This window comes from Molossus molossus, unplaced genomic scaffold (assembly GCF_014108415.1).
Source record: "Molossus molossus isolate mMolMol1 unplaced genomic scaffold, mMolMol1.p scaffold_m16_p_21, whole genome shotgun sequence".
Taxonomy (NCBI): Eukaryota; Metazoa; Chordata; class Mammalia; order Chiroptera; family Molossidae; genus Molossus; species Molossus molossus.
Genome location: NW_023425357.1, coordinates 12,262,540 through 12,289,964, shown reverse-complemented (window position 1 = coordinate 12,289,964; position 27,425 = coordinate 12,262,540). Strand labels below are relative to the sequence as shown.

Here is a 27,425-nt window from a genome sequence, read left to right as displayed (position 1 = left end):
TAGGAGGCTTAGAATATAAAATTTTAGAACATTAGATCTTAAAACCTCCATATCTAGAATTGTTGAATTTTAGAATCTAGAATCTTACACCCTAAGGAAAATAAAATCTAGCATTATAGAGTCTTAGTTCCTAGGCCTAGAATCTTAGAACTTCAGAACCCCAAAATTGATGGGTTTTATCAAGAATCTTAGAAGCAGAAAAATCTAGTGCCATAGAATCTCAGAACTTTAGAATATAGGCCTTAGAACATCCATGTCTAGAACCTTAGCACTTTAGAATTAGAGACTTTGGAATTTCAGATCCCTCGAAACAAAGATTCATGGAGTCTTTGAAACCTAGAACCTAGATTCTTTAAACCTTAGAATCCAGAATCGTGCAATGTTAGACCTAGGAGGACCCTTAGGGATTGCAATCCAACCCCTTCCTTTTACAAATGGGGACACTAAGGTGTGGAAAGGAAGAGGATCTGTGTGGGATGGAAGTAGAACAGGTAGAAAGACAGGTCTGGAAGGGGAACATAGGTGAGGTCCCCCAGTGGCAGTGCCTAGCTTGGGTCCTGAGAGGAAGTCCCAGGTGGAGGGTTGTCTCAGGCTCCATCCTCCTGCCCTGGGGGTGCTGGGGAGCCCCTGTCAGCAGGCAGGTTGGGGCCGGGGGCTGTAGAAGGGCAGAGGACATAGCGTCCAGCAGGATGGACCTCAGCCGAAGTGAGGCAGCTGCAAGAATCCTTAGGATCCGGCTGAGTTGGGGGATCAGCTCCTCCGGCAGCTCCAAGTGGTTCAGCATGACTCCCACCCTCATCCATGTTGACATACAGGATTTCATCAGGCTCCTGGGCAGGGGGCAGGGCCTTCAGCGTGTTCTCCAGATCTTCTCGCAGCTCTGAAAAACTCGGCCGGTCCTGGGGGTTTAGCTCCCAGCACTGGGACATCAGGGCATACCTAGGACAGCAAAGTGAAGGGTGGGAGACTGAGCCTGGGCTTAGAAGGGAGACATTCTGGGAGTTTGGGGGAAATTAAGGACACTCAGGGGACCAGGGACATTTCATGGGACTGGAGGGAACCATCGCAGTTGGGGAGCTTCTATGGGGACTAAGGAATTCTCAAGAGTTTCTGAAAGGTTTCTGGGATGCTAGGGAGCTGGAAAGGGTCTTGGGAAACCTCTCTGGGTATGGGGTGGTGTTTAGTGATAGTTTGCAGGAGCAGAGCTTTTCAGTGTGGCTCTCCAGAACAGACTGGCACCAAAGACTTGCAAGCTGTGTAGGTTTAAAATATGTGCTCAAATTCTGACATTCCTCCCGTCAAAAGATGCAGTCTTGCCCTGGCCTGTTTGGCTCAGCAGTTAGAGCATCAGCTTGACCTATTCCTGGTCAAGGGCACCTACCTGGCTGGGTTGCAGGTTCAATCTCTGGCCCCGGTGGGGGTCATGCGGTGGGAGTCATGTGGGAGGCAACCAATCAATGTGTCTCTTTCATATCCATGTTTCTCTCTCTCCCTCCCTCCCTTCCACTCTCTCTAAAAATATCCTCAGGTAAGGGCTAACAAAAACAACTAAAAGATGGAGCCTAATCTCCCTCCCCTTGAGTGTGGGCTAGACTTCTTGACTTGATTCTGACTTAGTAGCTGTGATGACGTGTGTGACTTCTGAGACTATCCTGTAAAAGGCATTGTGGTTTCCCGCTCACTCTTTCTCTTAGAATGCTTATCTGGGCGAGGTCAGCCACCATCGTGTGAGGAAGCTCAAGCTGCCTAGCAAGGAACTGAGGCCTCTGCCACAGCCACGCAAGTGAACTACCTTGAACACAGTCTTCTAGTCCCAATCTTCAGATGGCTGCAGCCCCATCTTCACTGTCACCTCATTAGAAACCCTAGTTCAGAATCACCTACCAAGCTGTTCCCTCATTCGGACCTTCGGAAACTGTGAGGTTATAAATGTTTGCTGTTGTAAGCCACTGGATTTGGGGATATAGATAACTGATGCACCAGCTACGCAGCCTTTGGCAAGTGATTTACCATCTGTGGGCCTCAGTTTCTTCACCTGCAAATGGGAATAATGGTACCAACCTACCTCATATGGCCATTTTAAGGACCCAATTAGTTAACATACACAAAGTACCTAAAACAGCGCCTTCTAGTAAGCTCTTATTAATAGAAACATTAGCTATTATTCTTACTTCTCTCAGCTCTTGGACACTCAAGGAGGACCTGGGCAGTTTGCAGCCCCAGGCTGTCCCCTTCTGGCCCAGCAACATCATGCTGGATAAATGTTCTGCTCTTCTGGGTGTCAACAGGCGACAAAGTTTGATAAGCACTGTCCTAAAGGAGCCTGAGAACGTCTCAGAGGAGACTTGAGAGTTGGGAGAAGCTCAATATAACCTGAAGGGTTTGCAGAGGGCCCTGGACGTTGAAGAGCATCTGGGGAACGCGTGGGTGCTCAGGAGTCTGGGATGAATTAGAATTCTCTGAGAATGGGGGGCCTCCGAGGCAGGGGCCCCAGGTAAGGCTGTGTAGTTATTCACTGCTCATGGATAACTGGCTGAGGGGACTGATCCAGCCGCAGTCCGTGCACAGAGCAAAGGAAGAGAGGGTGCCTTTTGCTAATTCACACCCTGTTACACGGTTTGTTCATTCACACTCCTGCGGAGCAGTGGTGAGGGGGCAGGCGGCCTCCTCAGCAGTCGGAGGGATTCTGCACAGGTTTCAGAGGGTCCTGGATATGTCTGGACCATGTGGAGTGCTCAAGGTTTGTAGTGAAATCTGGGATTGGGGGGGATGGGGGTCCTCAGGGTCCTCACAGTCCATCCAGACAGTCCACCGGCTGCTTCAGGCGGTTTCCCTGGCGCAGGTAGTCGTAAATCTCACTGTTCTCCACTCCCGGATAGGGGGTTTGGCCCCGGGTGGCAATTTCCCACATTGTCACCCCAAAGGACCACTGTGGAGGGAGAGGAGAGAGAATTAGACAATAAGAACTAGGTGTCTCCTGCACGAAGACACCCCCAGCACACATTTATGTACACATGTGCACACAGCTGTCTTTGTGGGTACATCACAGCTATTCAGAGAATCACTTTGGCACAAGTACATCCTCATCGAGGTCACTTTTGTGCACATACAGACATGCTCACCCATGCACACATTTACACACATAATGGACACACAGTCTCATGTGTCACTCTCCACACCCTGGCTATATACACACGTATGCATACTTGCCACTGCCTCTCCTAACCTAAACTGTCTACACGTCCCATGTAGAACCTGCCACCGTTCACACATGGGCCTGTACATATCCCCCGCATGTTCATGCCACTGTTCACAGTCCCCCACCGTCTCCCAGACATGGGTAGCTCGCGTGGACAGGGCCCCGGGAGCCCAGGTGCAGTGTAAGATGATCGGGCCACGCCCTCCTGTTGTTCCCCATTCCTGTCAGAGGCACACGTACCACGTCGCTCTTGCTGGTGTAGACGCGGTCCGCCAGGCTCTCGATGGCAATCCACTTGACTGGCATCTTGGCAATGCGGCCCTGGCGGTAGTAGTCCCCATTGTAGATCTTCTTGGAGAGCCCAAAGTCCGCCACGCACACGGACATGTTCTCATTCAGCCTGCCGGGGTGGGGGGGAGGAACAGGGTCATGCTGTCAGCTCCCCACCAGGAAGCCTACCGTTGCTCTCAGACACATGCCCGTCTCCCACCCTGGCTGTCCCACTAAGCGGGGGGGTCTGTCTCCCCTCCTTGCCCCTGATACATAGGGAACTTTGTTATCCCTTGTTTCCTCCATAAAATGAAGGCAGGACAAAAAAGCTACTGAGGGCTTCCCCAACTCTGGCTTTTTGCCAGACTCTGAAGTCCCTCCTAAACCCCTTGGGTTTGAGTCTGATTTGAAAACAAAACAAAACTGTGTTCTTGATGTATACAGAAACATGCACAAATCTGAACATGCACGCACACCCATGGAACCAGCACCCAGATTAAGAAACAAATTGTGGGACATCCGTACAAGGATTATTGCACAGCAAAGAAAAAGAACAAACTACTGACACACACACACACACACGACATGGATTAATCTCAAAAACACCATGCCGAGCGAAAGGAGCCGGGCACAAAGGAGTACGAACTGCACGATCCCATTTGTTTGCTATTTAAGAACAAGGGACAGAAGTTGATGTGACAGAAATCCAGAAGAGTGGTTATTCCTTGTATCCCTTAGGGACAGCTATTGGGAAGGGCGTTAGGGAGCCTGCTGGGGCCCAGAAAGATTCTTTACATTGATTCATTGGTGGTTGTTTACATGAGTCTGTAGACATGTAAACAGTCATTGAGCTGTACTCACAAGATGTGCATATTTTAGTGTATGTAAAAGATACGTCTTTTTTTTTTTTAAGAAGTAAACTTTACTTAGTGCAAACAGCTCCATTGCATACATTGATTTTTTTTTTTTTCATCCTCACTTGAGGATATTTTTCTATTTATCTTCAGATAGAGTGAGAGAGAGAGAGAGAGAAACATCAACGTGAGAGAGACACATTGACTGGTTGCCTCCCGCATGACCTCGACCAGGGAAGGGGATAAACCGCAACCGAGGTACGTGCCCTTGACCGGAATCAAACCCGAGATTCATTGGTCCTCGGGCTGACGCTCTAATCACTGAGCCAAACCAGCCAGGGCAATTTTAAGTATGGAAAAAAAGGGAAACACATTACCAGTCCTCCCTTCCTGTAACCAGCCCTCCAAGGGTAACCACAACCTTCACTTCTAACAGATGGATTACTTTTTCTTGTTTTTGTGGTTTACATAAATAGAAGATTCCCTGATTCTTACATCTGAGTTTCTGAGATTCTGTTTTTTTAAAAAGAATTGGTGGTTTCTAGCCAGGGAGATGGACTTTGGGCAATGACCAATGAGAAGAGACCCTGGAGGCCCCTGATATGCCAGAAATTAACCTTCAAGTGTTGGGTCCGGGGGAGGTCACAGGATCATGGCAGGGAGGTGGAGAGGGGGTGGTGGTCAGGCATCTATACTGGTGACTGGAGCACGGGGGAGGCTTGGGTGTCGTGGCCAACTGTCAATTTGATAAGGAAGTAGTTCAATATTTTAACCTAAAAGTGACAGGTGCATCCCAGTTCATTTCCACTCTGACTTCAGTGTCATTGTTACATTGAAGGCTTGACTAGGATCAGACCAAGTTACAGAAATAAAGGAATTTCCATTTGGATTGAGTCTACTCAAGCTTTTAGATCTACTTTCCAGTTACCAGGAAATACAGGGAACAGAGGAACAAGGCAACCAGACACATCTTATATAAAGGACATCCTACAAGACAACTGGCCTGGCCTCTTCCGAAGGAATATGCCATAAAAATATAAAAAGGTGGTGGTGGGGAGACTCTTCTAGATTAAAAGAAACCAAAGGGGCATAACAACCAAATGCATTGTTTGGAACCTTGAATAGGTCCTGGTTCAAGGGGAAAAAATAGCCCTAAAGACATTTCAGAAAACAATGGGAAGAATTTGAATATGGATTGGATGTTAGGTTATGTTATGAAGTTATTTATAATCTTCTTAGATGTGATAACAGAATCGTGATTATTTGGGCATAATTCCTTATTCTTAGGAGATACCTACCGAAGATTTGGGTTGGAGGATCACCATCTTGGCACCTTACTTTCAAACAGTTGAGGGGAGAGAGAGGAAGACAGAAGAGAGGAGAAGAGCCAAAATCTCAACAAGGAGGGTACATGGGTATTCGCTTTACAATTCTTTAAATTTTTCTATAGGACTAGAATTTTTCAAAATAAAAAGTGTGTGTGTGTGTCGGGGGTACAGAATTTACGATGTTTCTGAGAGTTGTAAACATTTACACCTTTTATAGAAGATTTTCTGATTCTCCAGCTCCAATTTCTGCGTCCAACATTGTAATGAGACTAATATTCTAAGCCTGTGTTTACACACACACACACACACACACACACACACACACACGGGCAACCCCAGACAAGACACTCAGCATGGAGAGGGACAGAGATGAGGCTTAAATGTCACCACCCTCGTCGGCCACCTCTGCCCCTTGCTCCCCTCATGCTGCCCACTGAGCCCACCCTCTTGCCTCCTCTCTCTACACTCAAATACTCCTTTAAGATCTCAGTTCACGGCTGGTCTTCTCCAGGAAGCTTTCCCCACCCCCCTTGCTGACTTCTCTATCCCAGTCCTGAGTTCTGACCTGCACAAGGGCTGTGTGTGTGTCTAGCTCCCTCTTCCATCCTGGGAAGGAGGGGAGGAGCTCCCTGAAGGGTTTGGAGTGTCCCTGGAAGGCTCAGCACTCACATGCAGTTCCTGGCGGCCAGGTCCCGATGTATGAATCTCTTGGTGCTCAGGTACTCCATGCCACTGGCAATGTCTGCCATGAACTTCACCAGCATCTGAGTGGGCAGGAACTGGGTAGCCAGGACAGGAGGGGGTGGAGCAGAGGTCAGCCCAGTCCCCGAGGTCCATCCCTCTTCCCTTTCTGTGTGTGCCTAGCTCTGCCCTGCAATGGTTTCCCATGGCTCCCAGAATTAAATCCAACCCTTTCCAACAAGGTCCTTATAATCCTGTTCTGCCTTCCTCTGTGACTTGACATCCTACTGTTCTTGTCCTCGACATATGCTCCTTCCAGGGGTCTCCTTTCTGGTCTTCAAACAAGCGACGCTTGTTCCCACCTCTGAGCCTTTGCCCACGCTGTTCCCTCCAGGATTGCTTCCTCCCAGATCTCTCCACCTCCCACCACTTGGTTCCTCCTTCAAGATCACCTCCTTAGTGAGACCTCCTTGTCCATCCAAACTAATTGCCTGGCTTCCCCTCATTTATCTTTCTCTGTAATTCCTTCCTAGCACTCACGTTCTCTTGCCTAGTGATTTGTTAACTTGCTGACTGTTGCCCCTCACTGGCAGACAGCTCCCAGAGAGCCAGGTCCGGGTCACCATGGTCTTCCCAGTGTCTGAGTAGCGCCAGGTACCTGGTAGGTGCTCAATAAATACTTCTAGACCAGACAATTAAGTGCCCCTCACCACTGGCTGGTCCCCGAGGCGAGAGTAGAGAAGGAAGCTGTGTAGGTCTCCATGTTTCATGAAAGGTAAGATGACCACAGGTGCCGGGAAGCCTTCTAGTTCGGAACCCTGGAAACAGACGCCTGAACCCCCCAGGCAGCCCTGTCACTCCAGAAGGACAGAAAGGGAAGCCACCCCCTCTCCCAGCTCTGTCTGTCCCTCTCCCTCAAATCCAGACTCCAAAGGGTTGTGGGGGTGGCAAGGACCAAGCTTCAGAGAAGCCATTTCCAGCGCTGTTCCCAGGGATGTTTCCCCAGCCCTCCTGGGGACCTCAGCTATTTCTGGGAAAGGTCAGAGATCACATTCCAAGCTGAGGGAGAGAAGGAGGGGGAGCTTGCTGGTTCTGAGGGAGGGGGAAACAGAGAGCCTGGAGTTTTGATCTCCCCAGTGCCAGGGGGGCCTTCCTCTAGTGTTGCTTCCACAAGGCCCGAAGGCCCCCTAAATTGGCCGCCCCTCACCAATGAGCCTCATGACGTTTGGGTGGTCAAATTCCTTCATGCAGACAGCTTCACTCAGGAAATCCTCCAGCTCCGACCTTGTGCAGATGGCGACTTGGGGGAGAGAGAAGTGGGGGTGAGAAGGAGGGGATGGAAAGGGGCTTCCCCTTCCACCCTCTCCTCCGTCATCATCATCATCTCATCTTCTTCACCAAGCATGATTGCTAAGTGCCAGGTGCTCCACTCAGTGCTTTGCATATATTAACTCATTTAATCCTCTGAGGTGTTTCCATCATTTTCTCCATTTTAAAGATGGGAAAACCAAGACACAGATGGTTAAGGAACATGCCTGAGGGCATGCACAGCTTGCAAGTGGAACAGGCAAAATTCGAAGTCCGGCTCTGGGTCCCTGTGCACACACAGTAGGCTGTGTCCCAGCACATTTCCAGTGGCGGTGGGGGGTCCGTATGGTTTTTCCCGTTTCACCGCGCAGGACACTGGCTCACAGAGGCAGAGTTGCCCATGGGCACAGTGCTGGGATTGAATCCCAGGTCAAGAACAGAACCTGGTACACAGGAAGTGCTCAAAAATGAATGAGTGAGCCCTGGCCGGTTTGGCTCAGTGGTTAGAGCGTCGGCCTGCGGTCCAGAGAGACTCGGGTTCGGTTCCCACTAAGGGCATGTATCTTGGTTGCAGTTTGTCCCCGGCCCTGGTTGGGTTATGCGGGTGGCAGCCACTCGATGTGTCCCTTTCACGTCGATGTTTCTCTCTCTCTCTCTCTCTCTCTCCCTCCCACTCTATCTGAACAAAAAACGGAAAAATGTCCTCGAGTGAGGATTAAAAAAAAAAAAATGAATGAGCGAGTAAGTGATGACTTCATAACCCAAGATTTTAGCCCCTGTGATTCAGAATGAATGGTTCCTTCCTCACCACCAGCCCTGGCCTGACCTTCTATGCTTTTTCCCTGTATGGAAAGGATTTCCTGTGGTGTTCCTGTCCTGTGTGACCCTGGACTGGCTCCCACCTTCTTTGATGATGTAAATAATATAGTCACAGTCACATCAACTCCTCGTACTACGGAATTAAGTGCTTTGCCTCACAACATCCTGAGAGGTAGGGCCATTACGATCCTTTTTTCCACAAGAGGAAAGGGAGGTGCAGAGAGGGATAGTCACTTGCCTGAGATAACACAGCTGGTCAATGATGAAGCCAGGTGGACCTCATTTCAGACCTTTCCCCTCTGCTATGCATCACAAGGGACTGGCCCCTGAAAACTACATTACCCAGGCTCCCTTTCCCACTGGTTTTGTTGGACTTTGCCAATGGGAAGCACTAATGGGAGATTGGCAGGTGGGCAGGAGGCGGGGAGAAGCCAGGGTCTTTCACCCTGTTTCTGCTTCCAGTATTGCCTTGGTGGTGGCTGTGTCTCCTTTGTGTTTCAAGCTCCCATGAGGTTTCCCTAACTCTGTGATTCCCAAATCCTGCCAGGCGTCCCTGGCCACAGGCTCTGGTGACACCACGCCCTCCCTCTGCCCGTCAGGCCTAAAGGCGGAAGTGATGACCGATGCTGCTCATCTCCAGGTTGCCTCACTTCTCCCAGGTGTTCCTCCAGTCCTTCCTACACCTTTACAGCAATCTCCCCAAATTAAATTTCTTCGGTTGAAGTACCTAGCATGGACTCACTTCCTGCCCGGAAACACTGAGGTTCTGTGGCAGGGTGAATTTGCTATTAACTTTTCTGCTCTTCTGCCTCCTTAGCTTCATAGGGAAGAGGTCCTGGCCAGGGGCTGGGGGTCCCACATGTGTGCACACGCATGCACAGACTCACTCTTCATTGTCTTCACAGCCACCTTGAGGATGGAGTCATCCTGGTTGAGCTGGCCCTCCATCACAGCTCCAAACTCTCCTGTAGGGGAGAGAGGGAGACGCTGGCCTCAGGGGGACCCAGAGGGATGCACTTCTCGTAGTTGGGTGGATGTGGGGAAGGGAAGGACCCCGTGGTTCAGGGGGATGTGTATGTGTGCAGGGGGTGCTTACCTTCTCCCAGGGTCTTCCCCAGGGCCACCTTATGCCGGTCCACCATCACATCTCGCAGCTTCTCCTTCAGCTCTTCGCTGATCCCCAAGCTGTTCACTGCATGGGGAGTGAGGGCAGACAGAGCCACGGAGTGGGGCTGACATTCAGGCAACACTCACCGACAGGTACAGAGCCACTGTTAAAATACTGAAATACTTCTGCCTTCATTCAGAAATAGCTACTGCCTTGAGCAACCCCGACTCCCACCCTGGCTCCTCCTCTAGACCCCTGGAATCTTCCTCAAGGTGGGGCAGCCAAAGGGTTGGAGCCTGTCACACAATCTCACACCAGTGGGCACCCTGGTTGGTCAGTGTTCTGCCAGGCCAGTCGTCAAAAATATTGATTAATGTTTTAGTAAGGTATATAACCTGCACAAATCGTTAAGTGAGCAGCTCGATGAGTTTTCACCAACCAACACAGCCGTCTAACTAGCAGCCAGGTCAAGAACAGACCCTGACCTGCCCTGAGAGGGGTGGCCACTTTCCTGACCTCTTTTACCACAGAGCAGCCTTCCCTGTTTGGGGATATTATAAACATGGAATCACACACTGTGTTCTGTTTCGTGTCTGGCTTCTTTCACTCAACACGATGTCTGTGAGGTAGTTGTGTAGTTGTAATTGATTCACATTTTCACTGCTGTGTGAAAACAGTTCCCAAACTTACTGGCCTCCGGACCCCTTGACATTCCTAAAATCATGGAGAACAGCAAAGAGCTCTTGTTTGCGTGGGTTACATACATTGGTATGTACTGCATTAAAAGGAAGGCCAATCGATTTTTAAAACACAAAAATACGTAAGCACACATTCTCTCAACCAACAGAGTGATGACATCATCATGCATTAGGAAGCTTCCGGAAAACTCCATGGAAGCCCTGTGAGAGAGCGAGAGTGCAAAAGGGCCAAAAGCCTCTCGGTATTATTATGAAAATAGGTTTGACCTCCTGGACCCCCTGCAAAGATCTCGGGGACCCCTGGGGACGGGATCACACTTTGAGAATTGCCCCTGCATGGGATTCCATTATATCCGTGTGATCTGCTCGCTTCCTCTTCCTTCTCCTCTTAAATTAATGGCTTTCCCAGCCCCTTCAGAAATCTCCCTGGGGCCTGGCAGCCTTCTCCATGTGTGCTGGGAAGAGACCTAACTCTGTCACTTTTTTTTTTCCTTCTGGATTTAGGTTTCCCCCAATGGAAAGATGGAGAGATTTGACAGGGTGGCTTCTGAGATCCTCCTTAGCTGGAACCCTCCATATCTCTACAGTCCTCCAACCGAGAGCCTACAGGTTTAAGAGTCTATGATTGTCAAGATCCCAAGGGTCTATAGTTCTGAGCCTATCATTTTTAAGGCCAAGATCTATTCTACCTCTCTAACATTCTGTAATTCCAAGAGGCAGGGAAGAAGATGGACGTCAGAGCCAAACTGCCTGGGTTAGAATCCCAGCTCTCCAACTGACAAGCTGTGTGGCCTTTAGCAAGTGTCTTAACCACTCTGTGCTACCATTTCCTCATCTGTGAAGTGAAGGGGGAATAACATACCTACTTCACTGGGTTTCTCTGAGGATTAAATTAAGTGACATGTAGAGCACTTAGAACAGCGCCTGTCACATAGGAAGTACCAGGCTTGGTTGTCATTCTCAGCATCATAATCATATCATCATCATTATCATCACCATCATCACATTGTTCTGAGATCCTATGGCTCTGAGGTCTAATCTTCTAAGATTTATTGTGGCTAAGACTCTATTGTTCTAAGGTTCTGTGTGAATCCGCAATTCTGCTGTCCTTAGGGTCTGTGGTTCTAACATCCTAGTATTCCAAGGCCTTCGGAAACTTTTGGTTTATGCATCTACAGAAGCCTGAATCTCAACACTCATCCCCAAACCAGGGCAGTGGGGCATGGGGTTCACTTACAGGTGGCTTCAGTGGTCCGGCGACTGTAGGACTTGCGGACGCGGTACCTGACCACCAGCTCGCCCCTCTCCACTGTTGGTTCAAACACCTCTCTGGGGGGAATGTGGAGAAAGTGAGGACAGGGTAGGGCCATGTGAAGCCCTCCCCTTCCACCAGCACTGAGAGCGAGCACCATCCCAACCCAAGCCCTGCCTTCCTTCTCCTCCAGCGTTTGCTGAGCATGTCTTGGACTGCTGCCTTCTTCCTTCCATTATTCCCCAGACCCTTGCCCTCATTCCAATTCCCGGCAATCTCTCTTCCTGCACCAGCCTCTTCATGGTCTCCCTGCCTCCAGGGTCTCCATCCTAGTCCACATGATCCTCCCTACCCATGAAGTTCCAACTCACCCATAGCGGGTCTCCTTCTTCCGCCGGTGGACGAGGAACAGGGCCAAGATGAAGACACAGGCAGCGGCCACCACTGCTCCCAGCAGTACATACCACCAGGGCCATGAGAAGGAGGGGGCTGGAGGCTCACTCACTGTCAGGGGCACGGGGGACAGGTCATGGCTGAGGCCCTGTGTCCATCTCCCTGGGACCCAAGGGGGTGATGTTGGAGGGAGCAGATGTGGATATATTTGATGAGGCCTGTGATAGGTGCATTCGTGTATCTGGGGAGGCTGGGCTGGGCTGGGCATGCAATGAATGTAATCTTAGTGAGAGTTAAAGTAGGAGCGTGAAACTCGTAGGGCGGGTGCGGTGACTTAAGAGTGGGGTGGACAGTTGAGGCGTGAGCGATGAGTGTGGGATGCGAGTGGAAGGCTTGTGTGCAATGGGTTATAACAATGCAAGGAGAGCTGTGTGAGCATGGGATGGGTGTGAGTAAACCCAAGTAGCAAAGGAGTGTGTGATATGTGTGAGAATTATGCAAGGAGGGAGCACGCGGGTATGAAAAACAGGCGAGTAGGGGGAAGAATGTACGCAGCGTAGTGCGGGTGCATGGGGCATGTGCAATAAACGTGCAAGAACTGGGAGGCTCCTGGGATAAGTGACCAAGTATTTTTGAGGAGTCTGTGATGACTCTGGAAGGGTTTTCCCACAGCAAGGATGAGAGTGAAGTAAATGTGCAAAGGGATGTGGTGTGCAAAAGGGTGTGTACACTGTACAGAGTGTGGATGGGTGTGGAAGGAATTGGGGGTGAGTAAGGAGTATTCAAGGAGTTCTAGATACAAGGAGTGAGCAGTGGTTTGTAAGAATTGACTTTGGTGTGAGAAGAGTGTGCAATGAGCAAGTAAAAATGTGGGAAAGGCCCGGCCGGTGTGGCTCAGTGGTTGAGCATCGACCCGTGCACCAGGAGGTTGGTGATTCGATTCCCGGTCAGGACACAGGCCCAGATTGTGGGCCTGATCCCCCGTGGGGGGCATGCAGCAGGCGGCCAATCAATGTTCTCTCTCATTGATGTTTCTCTCTCTCTCTCCCTCTCACTCACTCTCTCTCTAAAATCAATAAAGGAAAAAAAAAATTTTTATTGTGGTCAGGGAAGAAGAGGAGCAGGGGTGGATGGAAAGGGTATGCACACAGGGTGGGCGTGGGTGTGTGAGAAATGGAGAATGGGTGTGCGCTAAGTATACCACGAGTTCGAGGTGGGTGTGTGCAGAGCGTAGGGTAGGATTCTGGGTTCAGATTGCCTGAGGGTGAGGGAGTAACACGTAAGGAGTATGGATGAGTGTGCAAGTAGAGCTGCAGAGCGTGAGAGGAGTGGACTGAAAGTTTTTCAGTGTTTGGCATGTGGGATGTATGGTGAGTGTATAAAATATGTGCAGGGTTTGTGAATGAGAAGTGTGGGCATGCACTGGGTTTGGGAGACATGTGAGGAATGAAGGACGATAAAGGGATTTACATAAAAAGAGGGTGGGTTCGTGTGGAAAAGGTATGCAAAGAAACGCAGGAAGGCAGGTGAGAAATAGTTAAGGACAGTGGGATGAATCATAAGAGGTGGAACGTAATGGTGCCAGGAGGGTACAATGTGTGTAGGAGGGATGTTTGAAAATTGTGGAGAAATATTTCAGAGGGATGAATGTGAAAGGGGTAACTCATCTGTTGGTCTGTCCATACATCCATCCTTCCACCCACCATTCACTGAGTACCTACAATATTCTGGGCCATTCCAGGCACCTCCAGCAGGGACCAACAAACCCAAGAAATAGAGGATGATGAGTTTGAGAAACATGAAAGGGATGTGCAAAGAGTATGTGTGTGGTGTTGGGGTCCTCCCTGGGCGCTGAGGGAAGGGAGGGAGGACAGGGGCTATGAAATCCCTTACCCAGCTGGTGCACTGGCTGTCTTTGCCCTGTGAGGAGAAAGGACAGAGGGAGGACACGCTCAGGGAGGGCAAGTCTGGTGTGACGCGGGTGAGGGTGTGAGGCTCAGTGAGATTCTGGGTAGGAACAGAGCCTAGATTAGGGTAACACTGGAAGTTGCAGAGAGCAAGTCAGGGACACCTGGGAGAGACAAGATCCTCATGGGTAGGTTGAAGGGGGCTGGCCTGGCTTTGGAGTTACCTGGGCGCCAAGGCTCCAGGGGTACGGGGATGCTCCAGGGTCCATCCCCAGAGGCGGTGTAGGCTGCCACGCACACCGTCAGGTTGGGCACAGTCCTGTCCTCCCGCAACTCCAGGGTCACTTCTTGCTTTAGTCCTATGTCCATTAGCACCTAGGACATCCAGACGTGGCATCAGGGTAGAGTCCCAGGTTCCTAACTCTTAAGCCTTCACCCTCAGCCTCAACTCCCCAGCCTTCTGGAAACCTTCCCCTCGTCTCCAGCACCTTCTCTGTGCCTTCTTCCTACCCTTCCATCCCTACTCCTTTAGTCTCCATTCCCCACCCCCAGGCTCGTTAAAATACCCTCTCCACCAGGGCAGGACTCTGTCCCCTTCACTGCCGTGTCCGCCAGTCCTATGACAGTGCATGGCACACGGTTCTTCCATTGGAGCACCGAATTCTCACCTTCCACCCTCATCTCTCCATCCCCTTCTAAGTCCCACCCTATGTCTCCAGCTCAGGGACGATGTTTGCACAGGTAATACCTTTGTGCGAATTAGAAAAGGCACCCCCTTCCTCAAGATGCTGTTCCACCATCTGCTGTGAAATCATCGTCGTAAAATAGTGTCTACTGAACCGCTATTTACAATGGTTCATAAAGAGGCTTCCCTCACCCTCCCTGGACCCCTCTACCTCCCGCAAGGCACTCCTAGGCACGGTGTCATCATGCGCTGCCCGACCTGCACCGCTGTCCACATCTGCCCTGTCATCTTCTCCTCCCCCCTTCCCTCCTCCCCGCTTCTCCATCCCACCCCAGCCAGCTGCACCCACCTCAGGGGTGTCCTGGCCTCGATAGGCCAGTCGATACCCTAACAGGGTGCCCTGCAGGGGTGCCATTGGCTCCTGCCAACGCACGATGGCTTGACTCCCATTCCGCATGGCACTAACGTTCTCAGGGGGGCCCAGGGGCACTGGAGGACAGGGAAGAGGGGAAGCTGGCACACCCCACCTCTTCCTGACCTCCCCGTCCCCAGGGAGTGGAGGCAGGGTGCAAAGGGCATGCGCGTGGGCAGTGCGTGCAGGCCTCCCAGGAGCGGAAGCCAGGGATGCGCCGGGAGCGGTGCCAGCGCAGTGCTGAGGAGTGGGGGCTGAACGGGAAGGAGCTGGAGGCCACGTGGGGTAAATGGGTGAGAGGAGATGCTGGGGTGGCGCCGATGCGAGCAAGGTCCAGCGGGCAGTGGGCACTGTCTCCCCCACCAGCCCCTTCTTACCTCCTTCCGGCGTCTCCAAGGGAAGCCAGTGGGTCCAGGGTGAGGGGCCCTGGCTACTGGCACATGCCACCCGGATGTGATAAGGGCTGTGAGGACGCAGGCTGCCCAGCCGTAGTTGATGAGGGGGAACGGATACTTGCAAGGTGAGGGGCTCCTCCGGGGGGTCTGGCTCTCCCAGCCTGATGCCCACCCCATCGTCTGACAGCACAGCCTGGGGGGGAGGACAAGGGCATGAGGACAGGAGGGCCATGCAACGCCACCAGCCGTCAGACAATGCTTGATGGTGGTGGTCCCAGTGATCACACAACTTTGCAAGGATGTGTGTGTGTGTGTGTGTGTGTGTGTGTCGTAGCTTCATTCCAGTGCTCCATGGGCACCTGTATTTGCAAAGTGAGGAGACCACCCAGCTGCACGATGTGGTTCTGTCATCACTTGCAAAAGCTACCTCTGGCAAGACAGTCCCTCTCTGAGCCTCAGTTTCCTCATCTGTAAAATGGGTATCACAATGGCTCCTTACTCCACAGGGTTGACTGAAATAATGCTCCTAGGCATTTAGAAGAGTGCCCGTATGTATCGAGTGTTTACCATGATTAATACTGTGTGTGTGTGTGTGAGGCTGCCTGGCAGCATGTCCAGTTCTGCATGCCCTGCACAGTGGTACAGCCTGGCACACCCACCTAGTCCCCAGGAAAGGCACGGTCAGGATGGCAGGGCCGCAGCTGGGAAGCACACCTGTGCAGTACGTAAACTGGTTGGCACACCACACCAACAGCTAACATTTCTTGAGTGTTAACTTTGTGCCAAGCGCTCTGTGAAGTGCGTGCTTGGGTGAACTCGGCCACTTCTTACCACCACCCTCTGGGATCAATTTTTCATTCCCATTTTACAGACGAGGAAACAGACGCCCAGAGAGGTTCAGCCACTTGCCCAAAGTCACACAGCTCCCACATGTGGAGACCATACTACCCTGAGGCCTGGGGAGGAGGTGGGCAGATGGTGGGGGGCAGGATGCAGGGAGGCTGTCCCCATGCCTGCTCTCTGACCCACAGTGACAGATGGGAAGAGGAACCTCTGCTGGGACAAAGGGGACAAGGATGCAGACAGTCAGCCTCCCTGTGCCCACTCCCACTTCTCTTTTCCCTGGGATGCCTGTGACCTTCCCATTCGAGCCCTTGAGCCCAGCCATGCACAGCAGGAAGTGAGACCTGCAGAGGGAAGAGGACATACTTCTGCTTTCCTGAGGACACTGGAGGGGTGTTGGGTGGGGGTACAGCTGATGCCTGACCTGGCATGTGAGGTCTCCCCAAATGGCCTGGCCTCTGGGGTTGAATCAGTCTCATCCTCTTTAGCCACCGGGGAGGACAGGTCACTTCCCTTCCCTGGGCCTCAGTTCCTTACCTTGAAAATGGGAAGATTAACAACTACTACTTTTTTTTTATCCTCACCCGAGGACACTTTTCCATGTTTTGTACAGATAGAGTGGGAGAGAGAGGAAGAGAGAGAGAGAGAGAGAGAAACATCGACGTGAAAGGGACACATCGAGTGGCTGCCACCCGCACGACCAACCAGGGCCGGGGACAAACTGCAACCGAGGTACGTGCCCTTAGCGGGAACCGAACCCAGGTCTCTCCGGACCGCAGGCCGACGCTCTAACCGCTGAGCCAAACCAGCCAGGGCGGCAACTACTACTTTTAAGGTTAAAACGACAAGTGAATGAGGTTGTGTCCAGGGCGCGCAACTGTAAGATAGCTGCTGTTTAATCAAGCACTGGCTCTAAAGGGTCTCTAAGGAGGTAAGGAGCATCATTTCGGTCTGGTGGGACAAGAGTTCGAATCCTAGCGCTGCCACTTCCTGGCGATGACCTTGGGCAAGTTGCTTAACTACTCAGAGCCTTAGTTTCTTCATCTGAAAAGTGGGTGTAAACATAGTCCATACTTCACAAACACCCAAGGGGGTGTGCGTAAAGCCGTAACGCAAGGCCCAACACAGAGTTGGCACTCAGTGAAAGCTGGCCATTATTAATTATTGTCGTCTCCCACCACGAGCACTGTCCCACCAGCTTCCAAATCACAGACAACTTCAGGCCAGAACTGGATCTTGTGTTCAGAGGTCTGTGTGTTTGTTTTTCTTACTCTAGAGGAGGAGCAACTTAAGAGCTGAAGGCTGGGGCTGGCCCATCTCAGCTGTCAGGTAGTCTTCTTCCAAGTGGCCCCGAGCCAGACAACAATGAGGACCTAGTGGTGGCTGAGGCAGCCTGCCCACGCCTTTCCAGAGCTCACCGTCCAGTGCGGAGACAGACTCACCCCCAGACAGTGACAACCCAGAGTGGTCGTACCTGAGGTGGGGGAAGCTGGGCTGGGGGTACCCAGTGGTGACAGAGATGGCTGTCTCAGGGTTCCCATTCTGACTAGAGTCAATGTCACTAATACTAAAAAACACCGAAGACAGCTAATAGTTGGATACACGTTTTCTATGTTCCAGAGACTGTTTTGTTATCTGCATTTACTCATTGAATTCTCACCATAAGTCTTTCAGGTAGGTACTCCCATTATGCCCATTTTATAGATGAGAGAACTGAGACCCAGAGAGGTTAAGTCACCTACCTGAGCTCACGCAGCCAGCAGCTGCTGGAGCCAGGATTTGATTCCAGGACATCTGGCTTAACCCGAGGCTCTACCGCCTCTCAACACACAAACAGCTGGGAAGGACTGGTTATCCAGGGGGCGGCTGAGGGCTGTGGGTGTGGATGAAAGGGGGGTTGAGACTGAGGCTGTGTCTCACCTGCAGGGTGCAGTGGGTGAGGGGGTAGATGCCACTCAGGCCTGGCGTCCACGCCACCTCCAGCTCTGAGGGCTGGCTGGAAACCAAGTGGAGGTCGTGGGGCCGCTGGGGGAGCACTGTGGAGACAAGAGGAAGGACTGACCTGGGGGCCTTTGCCCAAAGCTCCCCACCCGGCCTTCCACCCAGCCCTGACCTTTGGCCCCAGTCTCACACCATCTGACACCCAGCTCCCAGCTCCCTTTTCTGTTACCTGTGATGATGGCCGTGCGGGATGTGGTGACCCCCTTGGCATTATGGGCTTCACAGGAGAAAGAAGACGTCTTGTTCAGGCCTGGGGAGTCATATGAGAGGGGGGGGCCCAGTGTCAGAGAGGGGAAGAAGGGGTTTGAGGGCCATGCTGGGCCACCTCCTACCATGCCCCACCTGATAGAGTCAGCCCAGCCTGTAGGGGCACCTGCTTGGAGGGAGACTGTGGGAAGGGGAGGCAATGTGTTGGGAACACAGACTTCGATCCCAAACACAAGGACAGTCCTGGGGCCTCAGCCCTAACACCCCACCACATAGATACACACACACATGCAGACACACGGGCATACACACACACACACACACACACACACAGATAAAGACCCTCATATGTATACACATAGATACACACGCAGAAACACATACTCATATACACACACATAGACACATACACTCCTATACACATATTTATGCACAGATATACACATATGTTCTCATATATACACATAGACACACTTAGAAACACACTCACACAGCAAGACACACACAGATACACAGAATTATGCAAAGGCATACATATACTCAACTATACACAAGACACCTATACCAATACACACGATTATATCCATGGACGCACAAAGAATCACAATCATATACAGAAACACACATACTCATAGCTAGACACACAGACACACAGACACACTCACCTAGATGCCGAACCAGAAACGATCACACTGAGCCACACAGACACATGTAAAAGCATATACATCTATTAGGCACACACCTAAAATACAGGCTCTCGTGGGTGTGTGTAAATGTGTTGGGGTGGGGAACCTTTTTTCTGCCAAGGGCCATCTGGATATTTATAACATCATTTGCGGGCCATACAAAATTATCAACTTAAAAATTAGCCTGCTAGGGCCCAGCCAGTGTGGCTCAGTGGATTGAGCGTCGTACCATGGACTGAGAGGTCCTGGTTCGATTCCCGGTCAGGGCACATGCCCGGGTTGCAGGCTCAATCCCCAGTAGGGGGCGTGCAGGAGGCAGCCAATGGATGTTTCTCTCCCTTCCTCTCTCTCTGAAAAATCAATAAAAAAATATTTTTAAAAGACTAACCTGCTAGGCAGGATGGGAGCGGTGGGAGCGGGAAGGAGGGGGTCAATGGGGAAAATAGGAGGGAACATCTGTAATACTCTCAACAATATCAATAAAAACAATGAGCCTGCTATACTTGGTCAGGCTAATTTGGTGAGGTGTGTGATGTTAGCTGGTATTGACTTTGCGGACATTGCCCACCCCTGGAGCACACTCCTTCTCACTCACTCACTTGCACCCTCTCCTCAGCTCTGGCCACACAGCTCTGGTGTTTCTGGAAAGCACACAGCAAGCACGTTCCCACCTCGGAAACTTTGTTCCCTCTGTACTTCTGTTCCTTCTGCTGGGTGGCTGGGGTCTGAGACCGCCTGGCCAGCAGTAGGCGCTTGTCCGGTGAGGGAATGAATTTATGTGTGTACATTTGTGTCCTGAATGTTTCTGGGTGTGTGAGCAGAACCGTGAGCGTGTGTCGTTTTGTGGGTGTTAATGTATGTGTTATGAATAACTGTTTTTGAGTGTCTCAGGGTGGATCGCCTCCCCTCCCCAGTGTAGTGATGGTGGGGACACAGGCCGACACACACACCCCCCCCAACAGGCTGACACACACACACACACACACACCAACAGGCTGACACACACACTCTCACCCAACAGGCCGACACACACACACACACACAACAGGCCGACACACACACACACACACACACAACCCAACAGGCCGACACACACACACACCAACAGGCTCACACACACACACCCCAACAGGCTGACACACACACACACACACACAACCCAACAGGCCGACACACACACACACCAACACACACACAACCCAACAGGCCGACACACACACACACACATCAACAGGCTCACACACACACACCCCCCAACAGGCTGACACACACACACACCAACAGGCCGACACACACACACACACACACACACACCCCATCGGGGGACAGGCTGGAAGGAGGGCCGAGTCTTCAGTCTGCCTGTTTCTGGGCCGTGCGTTAGCGGCCCTGTGCGTGTCTGAGGATGTCGGCGCTTCCATGAGCCTCCCGCGCTTGCTCTGCGCCTGTGCGCCTCTGTTCCCACCACCATCCACCGCAGACACAAAGTTCCCTTTTCTTAGTCAGCAGCGGGAGTGGAAGGAGGGAAAGCCGGCTGGCCCAGGCCGGAAGGGGGAAGCGCCTCAGCTCCGCTGCCCAGTCGCCAGTTCCCAGCCAAGGTCAGGTGCCCGCCCCGCAGCCCCCGCAGCCCCCGCTGCCCGGGGAGGGGCCGGACAGCCCTGGGCCGGTGCAGTCGGCGGGGGTGGGGAGCCCGGGTCCCCTCCAGCCACCTGGCACGTGGGGGCCCGCCAGGGTCACTGCGCGGGAGCTGGCCTGCCCGCCAGAGTAGCCCTGCGGCGGGATGGGGGTTCTGGAGCCGGGTCCTGTTCCGACCGCAGCATTCCTGCCCCCGCGTGAGTGAGTCACCGGGCGCCCCCCCACTTCCACAGGCCTTTGGGGGAGAGGCCCAGGATCCCCCCTTCTCAGGCTCCGGCACCAACACCTTGAGGGAGGGGAGAGCAGGGATGAAGGGGCCTGGGACCCCTTCCCCCCAAGCGGGCCCGCTCCAGATGTGCTTTCCAGATGCACAGTTCACCTCCCTCTGCTCCTGCTCCTCCCCCCAACCCCGTGCTTTTTCCGAGGGAATGAGAGGGATGGAGGGAGAGAGGCGGCACGCCCTGCTGCAGATCAAGGGACAGACGCTCACAAACAGGCTAAAATTCCTTGACACCCCCCACCAATGAATCACCCTTAATACACAGGGACCGTTACTGGCACAAAAACAGAATGCGGGGCTGGATAAGCGACGCACAGGGCCGATGCTGTGGCAAACGTGCGGTGACACAGATACACACTGTGCCTTACACGTATACACACGGGTTGACGCACACACATGAAGAGACACAAACAGCACACAATCAAACGTGCACACATTGACTGTGAACACCTAGCAAGACAATATACACCTAGGCTGCAACTGACAGACACATAAACCTCCCTGCATGTTGAGATGCACACACCAGGCAACAATCACACAGTGGGTTGAAGTGGACCAACGCATAAACACCAGAACCCGAAGAAGTTAATGTGGACTTGCTCGCACACAAATACAACCAAGCCCTCAAAACACAGCTGGACACACTCAGGATGCTTAAGACACTCACGGAAATGCAGATTACAAAAGCACACACTTGAACAGACACGAAGGGCTGCAGCCCACACACAAGTGGTGGCACAGACACACATCTACACACTGGCTGCTAAGCACCCCAAGTTCACCCACCGAGAGGGCATGGGGGCCAGGCCAGTACACACATGGAGAGCTGACGGAGGCAGAAGGGTGTTGTTAGTACCTGCTATGAATCACACACACACACACACACACACACACACACGGATACAGGGGGTCCATGTAACAGAGTCACATACCAACAAATTCACCCTGTGACATATACACAGACACCACAGACCTCCATGGACACAGACATGTACACACACAGACAGGCACAGTCAGTGGAAACACTGAAAAACACACCATGCTGTCCACCGACACATTCTAACTCCACCAACAAACAGGAGCCCACACCAGGACACTCATACCCAGAGGTGCACACCTGGGAGCAGACATTTCACTCCTCTAGAGGGAGGTATGGGAAATAGCCACAAAACACACTGCCACCCCTCACTCTGCCATCTGTCCCCCCACACATACACTCTCTACCCTCATGCAGTGAGTCACCGCTGTGAACACACAAAGGACAGACACAGGCTGACACTGGTATACTTAGTCACACACACACACACACATGGACACACATACACACACACTGACAGCCCCTGAGAAACTTATTGAGACATACTATAAAGACCCAAATACACAGTGAGACAGATACCTTCACTGACAGAAACATATCCAGTGAAACACACGCACGCACGCACGCACCCATTGGGACAGCCACAGAGGCTAAGACAGGCCCTCATACAAAGGGTGATGCTGACAGCATTGAGACACAGATCCAGAGGGATGTGGATACACACCCAGACCCCCCACTAATACACACAGATTCACCCTCACAGCTGCACCACTCACTGGTACACGCAGACCCTCTCCCACCTGTGATTCCCCCCCATTTTTCCTTCGTCCTGGGGTGGGAGGGTGACTAGCTTCCTCTCCTTCCCCCTCGCCAGGGTCCTGCCAGGCTGACTCAGGCCGCAGAGCTACCAGCCTGAGTCAGCCCTCTGGGGGTGCTCACCACCTCCTCTTCGCACACTCAGGGTCCCTGGAATGCTGGGAATGTGGGCATCTCCCTCCACCCTGAGGGACCCTCGGTCAGGAGTCCCCTCCCCATCCCAGCAGATGGAGGAACAGGTTGGGGGTGCTGGAAGCTGATCCCCTGCAGGGTCCAGCCACCTCCCTCTGACTGAGCCTCCCTCCTCCATGTTCCTCTCTCTCCTTCCTCAGTGAAGGGGAAGCTCCTGTGCCCACGGTCCCGGGGCCCTGCCACTGACCGCTGTATGACCCCAAGCTAGGTCCTGCCCCATCTGGAGTTACCTCTGTGGTCTGTCCCTCTCTGTGGCTCTGATTTTTCTTTCTGTAACTGTCATTCTGTCTCCCACTTTCTCCCCCTCCCTTTGGTTCAGGTTCTGTCCACACCAGGGGGGCCCGTGAGTGGCAGAGGCGGGCAGGTTGGGGGAGGGGGAGGAGAGGGGGGCACGGCCGACTCCGGTGCCCTGCTTGGGGTCAAGGGCTGACAAAGGGCCATCAGGCCTACACGCACGCGGGCTGTGGAACAGCTCAGAGGAAACGCAGGACAAAGAATTCTATTCAGAGACAGGCTGGGGTAGATGGAAGGAGAAGGGACAGAGAGACAGGAGGAGAGAAAGAGCAGAGACACAGGAGGAGAAGGAGAAACAGAGAGGACAGAGAAAGCATACAGAGAGAAGTGACGAGACAGACGGGGCAAAGGAGCAGAGCCAGACTCAGAGACACAGGGACAGAGAGCGACAGACAGAGGACAGGACAGGCAGACACTCATGCAGGGGCATGAAGGGCACCCTCGCTCCCATGTCCATCCTGCCAGGGCCCCCACAGTGAGCTGGCCACCTCCCTGAACTCACCTGGAACACGCAGTACGTGCTGGGCAGCGTGGCCTGTGGCCGGAGCCAGGGGGACAGCATCCTGGAGCCAGAGTAGGTCCACGGGCTCTGGGGGACCCTGGGCTCGGCAGCTCAGGTTGAAGGGGGTGTTGGCAGTAACAGTCCTGTCCTCAGGCTCCTCCAGGAAGTAGGGCAGGCCTGGGTAGGGGGTGGTGGTAGATGCTGGGGTCCCTCTGAGTCCCCCAGGTGTCTGACTCACTGCCAGGCTATTGGAGGCTGCAGGGTCTCTAACTCCTATGTCTGTCCCTCAGGCTTCTCCCCTCAGTACCTGTTTCCCTAACCAATGTCAAGCCCCCAGGACATCTGTCTTTCATGTCCCTTTTCCAGAATGTCTGACTTTTCATCCCATTTTACCAATGAGGGAGCGAGGCCCTGAGGATGGGTTGAGTCCTGCCCCTGACTCCTCACCTGACTCCAGAATCCATGGAGTCAGCCATGGTTGACCCCAGAGAGCCAACAACCCCCCCCCCAAGATGTCTTCTTCCCCGGGACATATAACCCCAATAGTTTATGGACCCCAGCTTCCTGATTCACCAAGATCTCTGACATTCCTAGGATGTATGTCCCTGGGAGACATCCTAAATCTTCCAGCACCCTCTGACCCCTGGGGTTTCTGACCTCCCATGACCTCTGAGCCCAGGGCTCACCTTCCAGCCCAATGTAGCCGGGTTGGGACTTGAAGGTCTCATTTCCCAGGTCCACTGCACACTGGTACCATCCCACGTCCGAGAGCTGCAGGGACAGGATCCTGGCAGGGACAGAGAAGAGACAGGTTTGGGAGCAGAGCTGGAGGGGGCCGGGGGCTCTGGGCTGGAAACACGTCAGAGCTAAGAAGTGGGCACTATTATTAACTCCTTTTAGAAAAGAGGAAAGCGAAACCCAGGGCGACATCACATGCTCAAAGCCACACAGCCAGCGAGTGCCCAAGCTGGGGTTCCAACCCAGGTGGAGGCCCTGCCGGTGGCCTTTCCACCCAGCACGCGATGGAGGTGACGGGTCAGGAGGGATGCAGGTTCGTGGCTGTCACCTGAGTTTGCTGACCACTTTCCAGGCGTCGTGCTCATCTTCGCCCAGGGGTACCTGGATCTGGGTGCTGTCTGCCAGCTCTAGGACCTGGCCGTCCCGAAGCCAGCTCACCTCAGGGGGCTCCCCGTGAACCAGAAGCTCACACTGAAGGGTCCCCATGAGTTCCCGGGCACCAGTGATGTTCCCTGGGCTCCCCACAAAGGGGTCCACCTGAGCCTGCGAGCCTGCGGGGAGGTGGGGAAGAGTCAGTTAGAAAACCCCACGTCCCTCCAGTTTCTCAGTCCCCCCCCCTGGGCCTGCCGGTGGCCAGGACCCTGCCAGGCCGTTAGGCTCGCATAGTTGTCGAGTGACCTCAGCGGGGGCTGGAGGAGGCGGCTTTGAGGGGAGGATGGGCACCTTCCCAGGGGACTGGGGTCCGGCCTCCATCCTTCATGGCTGGGAAGTAGGCCCGGGCTCTGGCAGCCTCCCACGTCCTGGGCTGCCCGGCCAGCCCAGCCAACCCTTGCCCCCCTGCCCTCTCTTAGGGTCCCCAGAGACTTGACAGGTCAGGCTGGTGGGTGGTGGGGGGAAAAGGGAGGGAGGGAGAGAGGGAGAGAGACAGACAGAGAGAAACCGGAGAAAAATTGAGTATGGGGAGTCAGAGACAGAAAGGAACAGAGACCCAGAGAGAGGCTGAGAGTGGAAATGAAGAGAGAGACACCCCGGTGGGGGGAGTGATGGGAGAGACACAGGGGAGAACAGGCAGAGACACTGATAGAGAACAGGGAGAGAGAAAGACAGAGACTGGGAGACCCACAGAGATGGGGGAACTGGAGCCTGAGACAGAGCCCTGGCCCCAGAGATGGAGCAGACAGACAGACAATGGTGGGGCAGGGACAGTGTGTGTGGGGGTGACTGTGCTGAGGGTTTTCCCCTAGGGTTCCTGAGCCCTCCTCATCCCACTGCCTGACTGAGTGCTCCTTTCTGGAACATTCCTTCCCTGGCAGCCCCCATCTCAGCCTCTCCCCAGGGCCCCCACTCAAGGCCAGCCCCCACCCCTGCCCTCAGCTTCTCCTGGGTGTCTGTCTCCGTGTGCCCATCTCTTCCCGTCTCTGACCCTCCTAGTTTCTATTTTGTGTTCCTCTGTTCCTCTCCCCAGCCCCTTTCTGTCCCCCTGGCCTCCCTGGGCTGCCCCTGTGTCTCCCCGTCTCCCTCTCGGTTGTCCCAAGAAAATTCCCTGAGCCAAGTCAGGACTCACCCCAACACCTGCCGTCTATCTCCTCCCTCCCGCCTACCCCAGCCCCTCCGCAGGTAGTCCTGCCCACGGCCCCCATCACTCACCCGTGGGGGCCACACACCGCCAGCAGCACAGCGCCAGCCACCAGGCCAGCGGGACCCTGCCCATTCTTGGGCACCGTGCGATCTCTGCCAAACTTTCCTCAGAAGTTGCTGGGCACACGGAGGGGGAGGGGGCAGGGCCGGGCTGTCCCCGGCCCTCCCCCCAGCTCCGGGCTCCCGGGCTTTGGCTCTGTCGCCTGGCACAGGGAGGGCTCCACTCCGTGGCCGCCGTCCCTGCTCCCCAACCTCCTTCTCCCTCCCGGACCTCTAAAACCCTTTCCCCGCCCCGGCTCCCTGCCTCCACCCACCGGGCCCGGAGCCGAGGGGCCACCGGGACGTCGAGGGGTTAACTTTGGAGAGGAGAGGAGCAGCCCTGTCTTAAAGGGACCCTGGAGGGAGGCTGAGGAGGGGAAGGCACCCTGGTGGCTTCGCCCCTACGCCTGGGCCCGCGAGGCAGGGAGGCTGTGTGTTTCTCTACCCGGCTCTGGGCGCTGTCGCCCTGGGCTCTCTTGGAGTCGGGTAAACATTCCTCCAGGACTCCACTCCCCTCCCAGCCCTTGCGACGCCCCCTCCCCCGGCCTCCACCCCCAGCCCAGCCCCAGCCCAGCCCCAGCCGGCACTCCTCTGACACTCAGCTCCTCCTCCTCCCACAAGGACACACACAAACACACAGTCAGATGTCATCCACACACAGACGGAGGCCAGGACAGGAGGAGACATGCAGGGGCATGCTGCCAGCCCGCGGGACATGCTCCGAAGACAAGCCGGGTCAGGAACTCCATTCCTGGAGAGGCCTCAGAAGCTAGCACCAGCAGAACACCTACTGGGTGGGCCTCCCCGGGGCACAAAAGACCCACCTGGGCATAGACCAGGACCCCGCCTTGGCCTTGGCCGGTGTAGCTCGGTTGGTCCGAGCATCGTCCCCTACACCAAAGGGTGATGGGTTCAATTCCTGGTCAGGGCAAATGCCCATGTGGGTTTGATCCCTGGTCAGGGGACACGGGGGAGGCAGCTGATCAATGTTTCTCTCTCACATTGGTGTTTCTTTCTGTCTCTTCCTTCTTCTCTCTAGAAATCAATAAAAATAAAAAAAAATAAAAAAATCAATTAAAAGGAAAAATAAACAAGCCCCCAGTGTGCCCTGTGGGAGCCCCCAGGGGGCTGCCTGAACACCTGGGCTGGAATCCCAGCCCTACCAGGAACTGGTGATCTTAGAAGTGACTGGCCTCTCTGGGCCTCAGTTTGTCCATCTGTAAAATGGGGATAAAAGTGGACCGCACTTAGCCCAGCCGGTGCAGCTCAGTGGATTAGCGTTGTCCCATGGCCTGAGAGGTTCGGGTTTGATTCCCGGTCAGAGCACATGCCCGGGTTGTGGGCTTGATCCCCAGTAGGGGGCGTGCAGGAGGCGGCCAATCGATGTTTCTCACATCAATGTTTCTGTGTATCTCTTCCTTCTTCTCTCTC

General features: G+C 53.6%; 1 protein-coding gene across 1 annotated transcript; it reads right to left on the bottom strand.

Annotated features, from left to right (window-relative positions):
• Window positions 1–258: 258 nt before the first annotated feature.
• AXL (AXL receptor tyrosine kinase) lies at window positions 259–26,259 on the bottom strand. Its single transcript, XM_036275503.1, has 20 exons — window positions 25,965–26,259; window positions 24,646–24,868; window positions 24,266–24,366; window positions 23,580–23,756; window positions 18,323–18,403; window positions 18,073–18,188; window positions 15,292–15,502; window positions 14,852–14,991; window positions 14,042–14,192; window positions 13,804–13,830; window positions 11,889–12,021; window positions 11,503–11,594; window positions 9,556–9,651; window positions 9,347–9,424; window positions 7,540–7,632; window positions 7,043–7,164; window positions 6,321–6,430; window positions 3,440–3,599; window positions 2,793–2,929; window positions 259–939 (listed from the first exon to the last, which is right to left on the bottom strand). The coding sequence occupies exons 1-20, from the start codon at window positions 26,026–26,028 to the stop codon at window positions 588–590; spliced, it is 2,664 nt and encodes an 887-aa protein (XP_036131396.1). The 5' UTR covers window positions 26,029–26,259; the 3' UTR covers window positions 259–587.
• Window positions 26,260–27,425: the final 1,166 nt, after the last annotated feature.

Excerpts from the sequence above, each read along its gene's own strand:
- AXL (XM_036275503.1), bottom strand. The coding sequence starts at position 26,028 with ATGGGCAGGGTCCCGCTGGCCTGGTGGCTGGCGCTGTGCTGCTGGCGG. Across the intron at positions 24,869-25,964 it reads GCGGTGTGTGGCCCCCACGG|GCTCGCAGGCTCAGGTGGAC; the intron begins GTGAGTGATGGG and ends ACCTCCCCGCAG. Across the intron at positions 14,193-14,851 it reads GAGGCCAGGACACCCCTGAG|GTGCTAATGGACATAGGACT; the intron begins GTGGGTGCAGCT and ends TGGATGTCCTAG.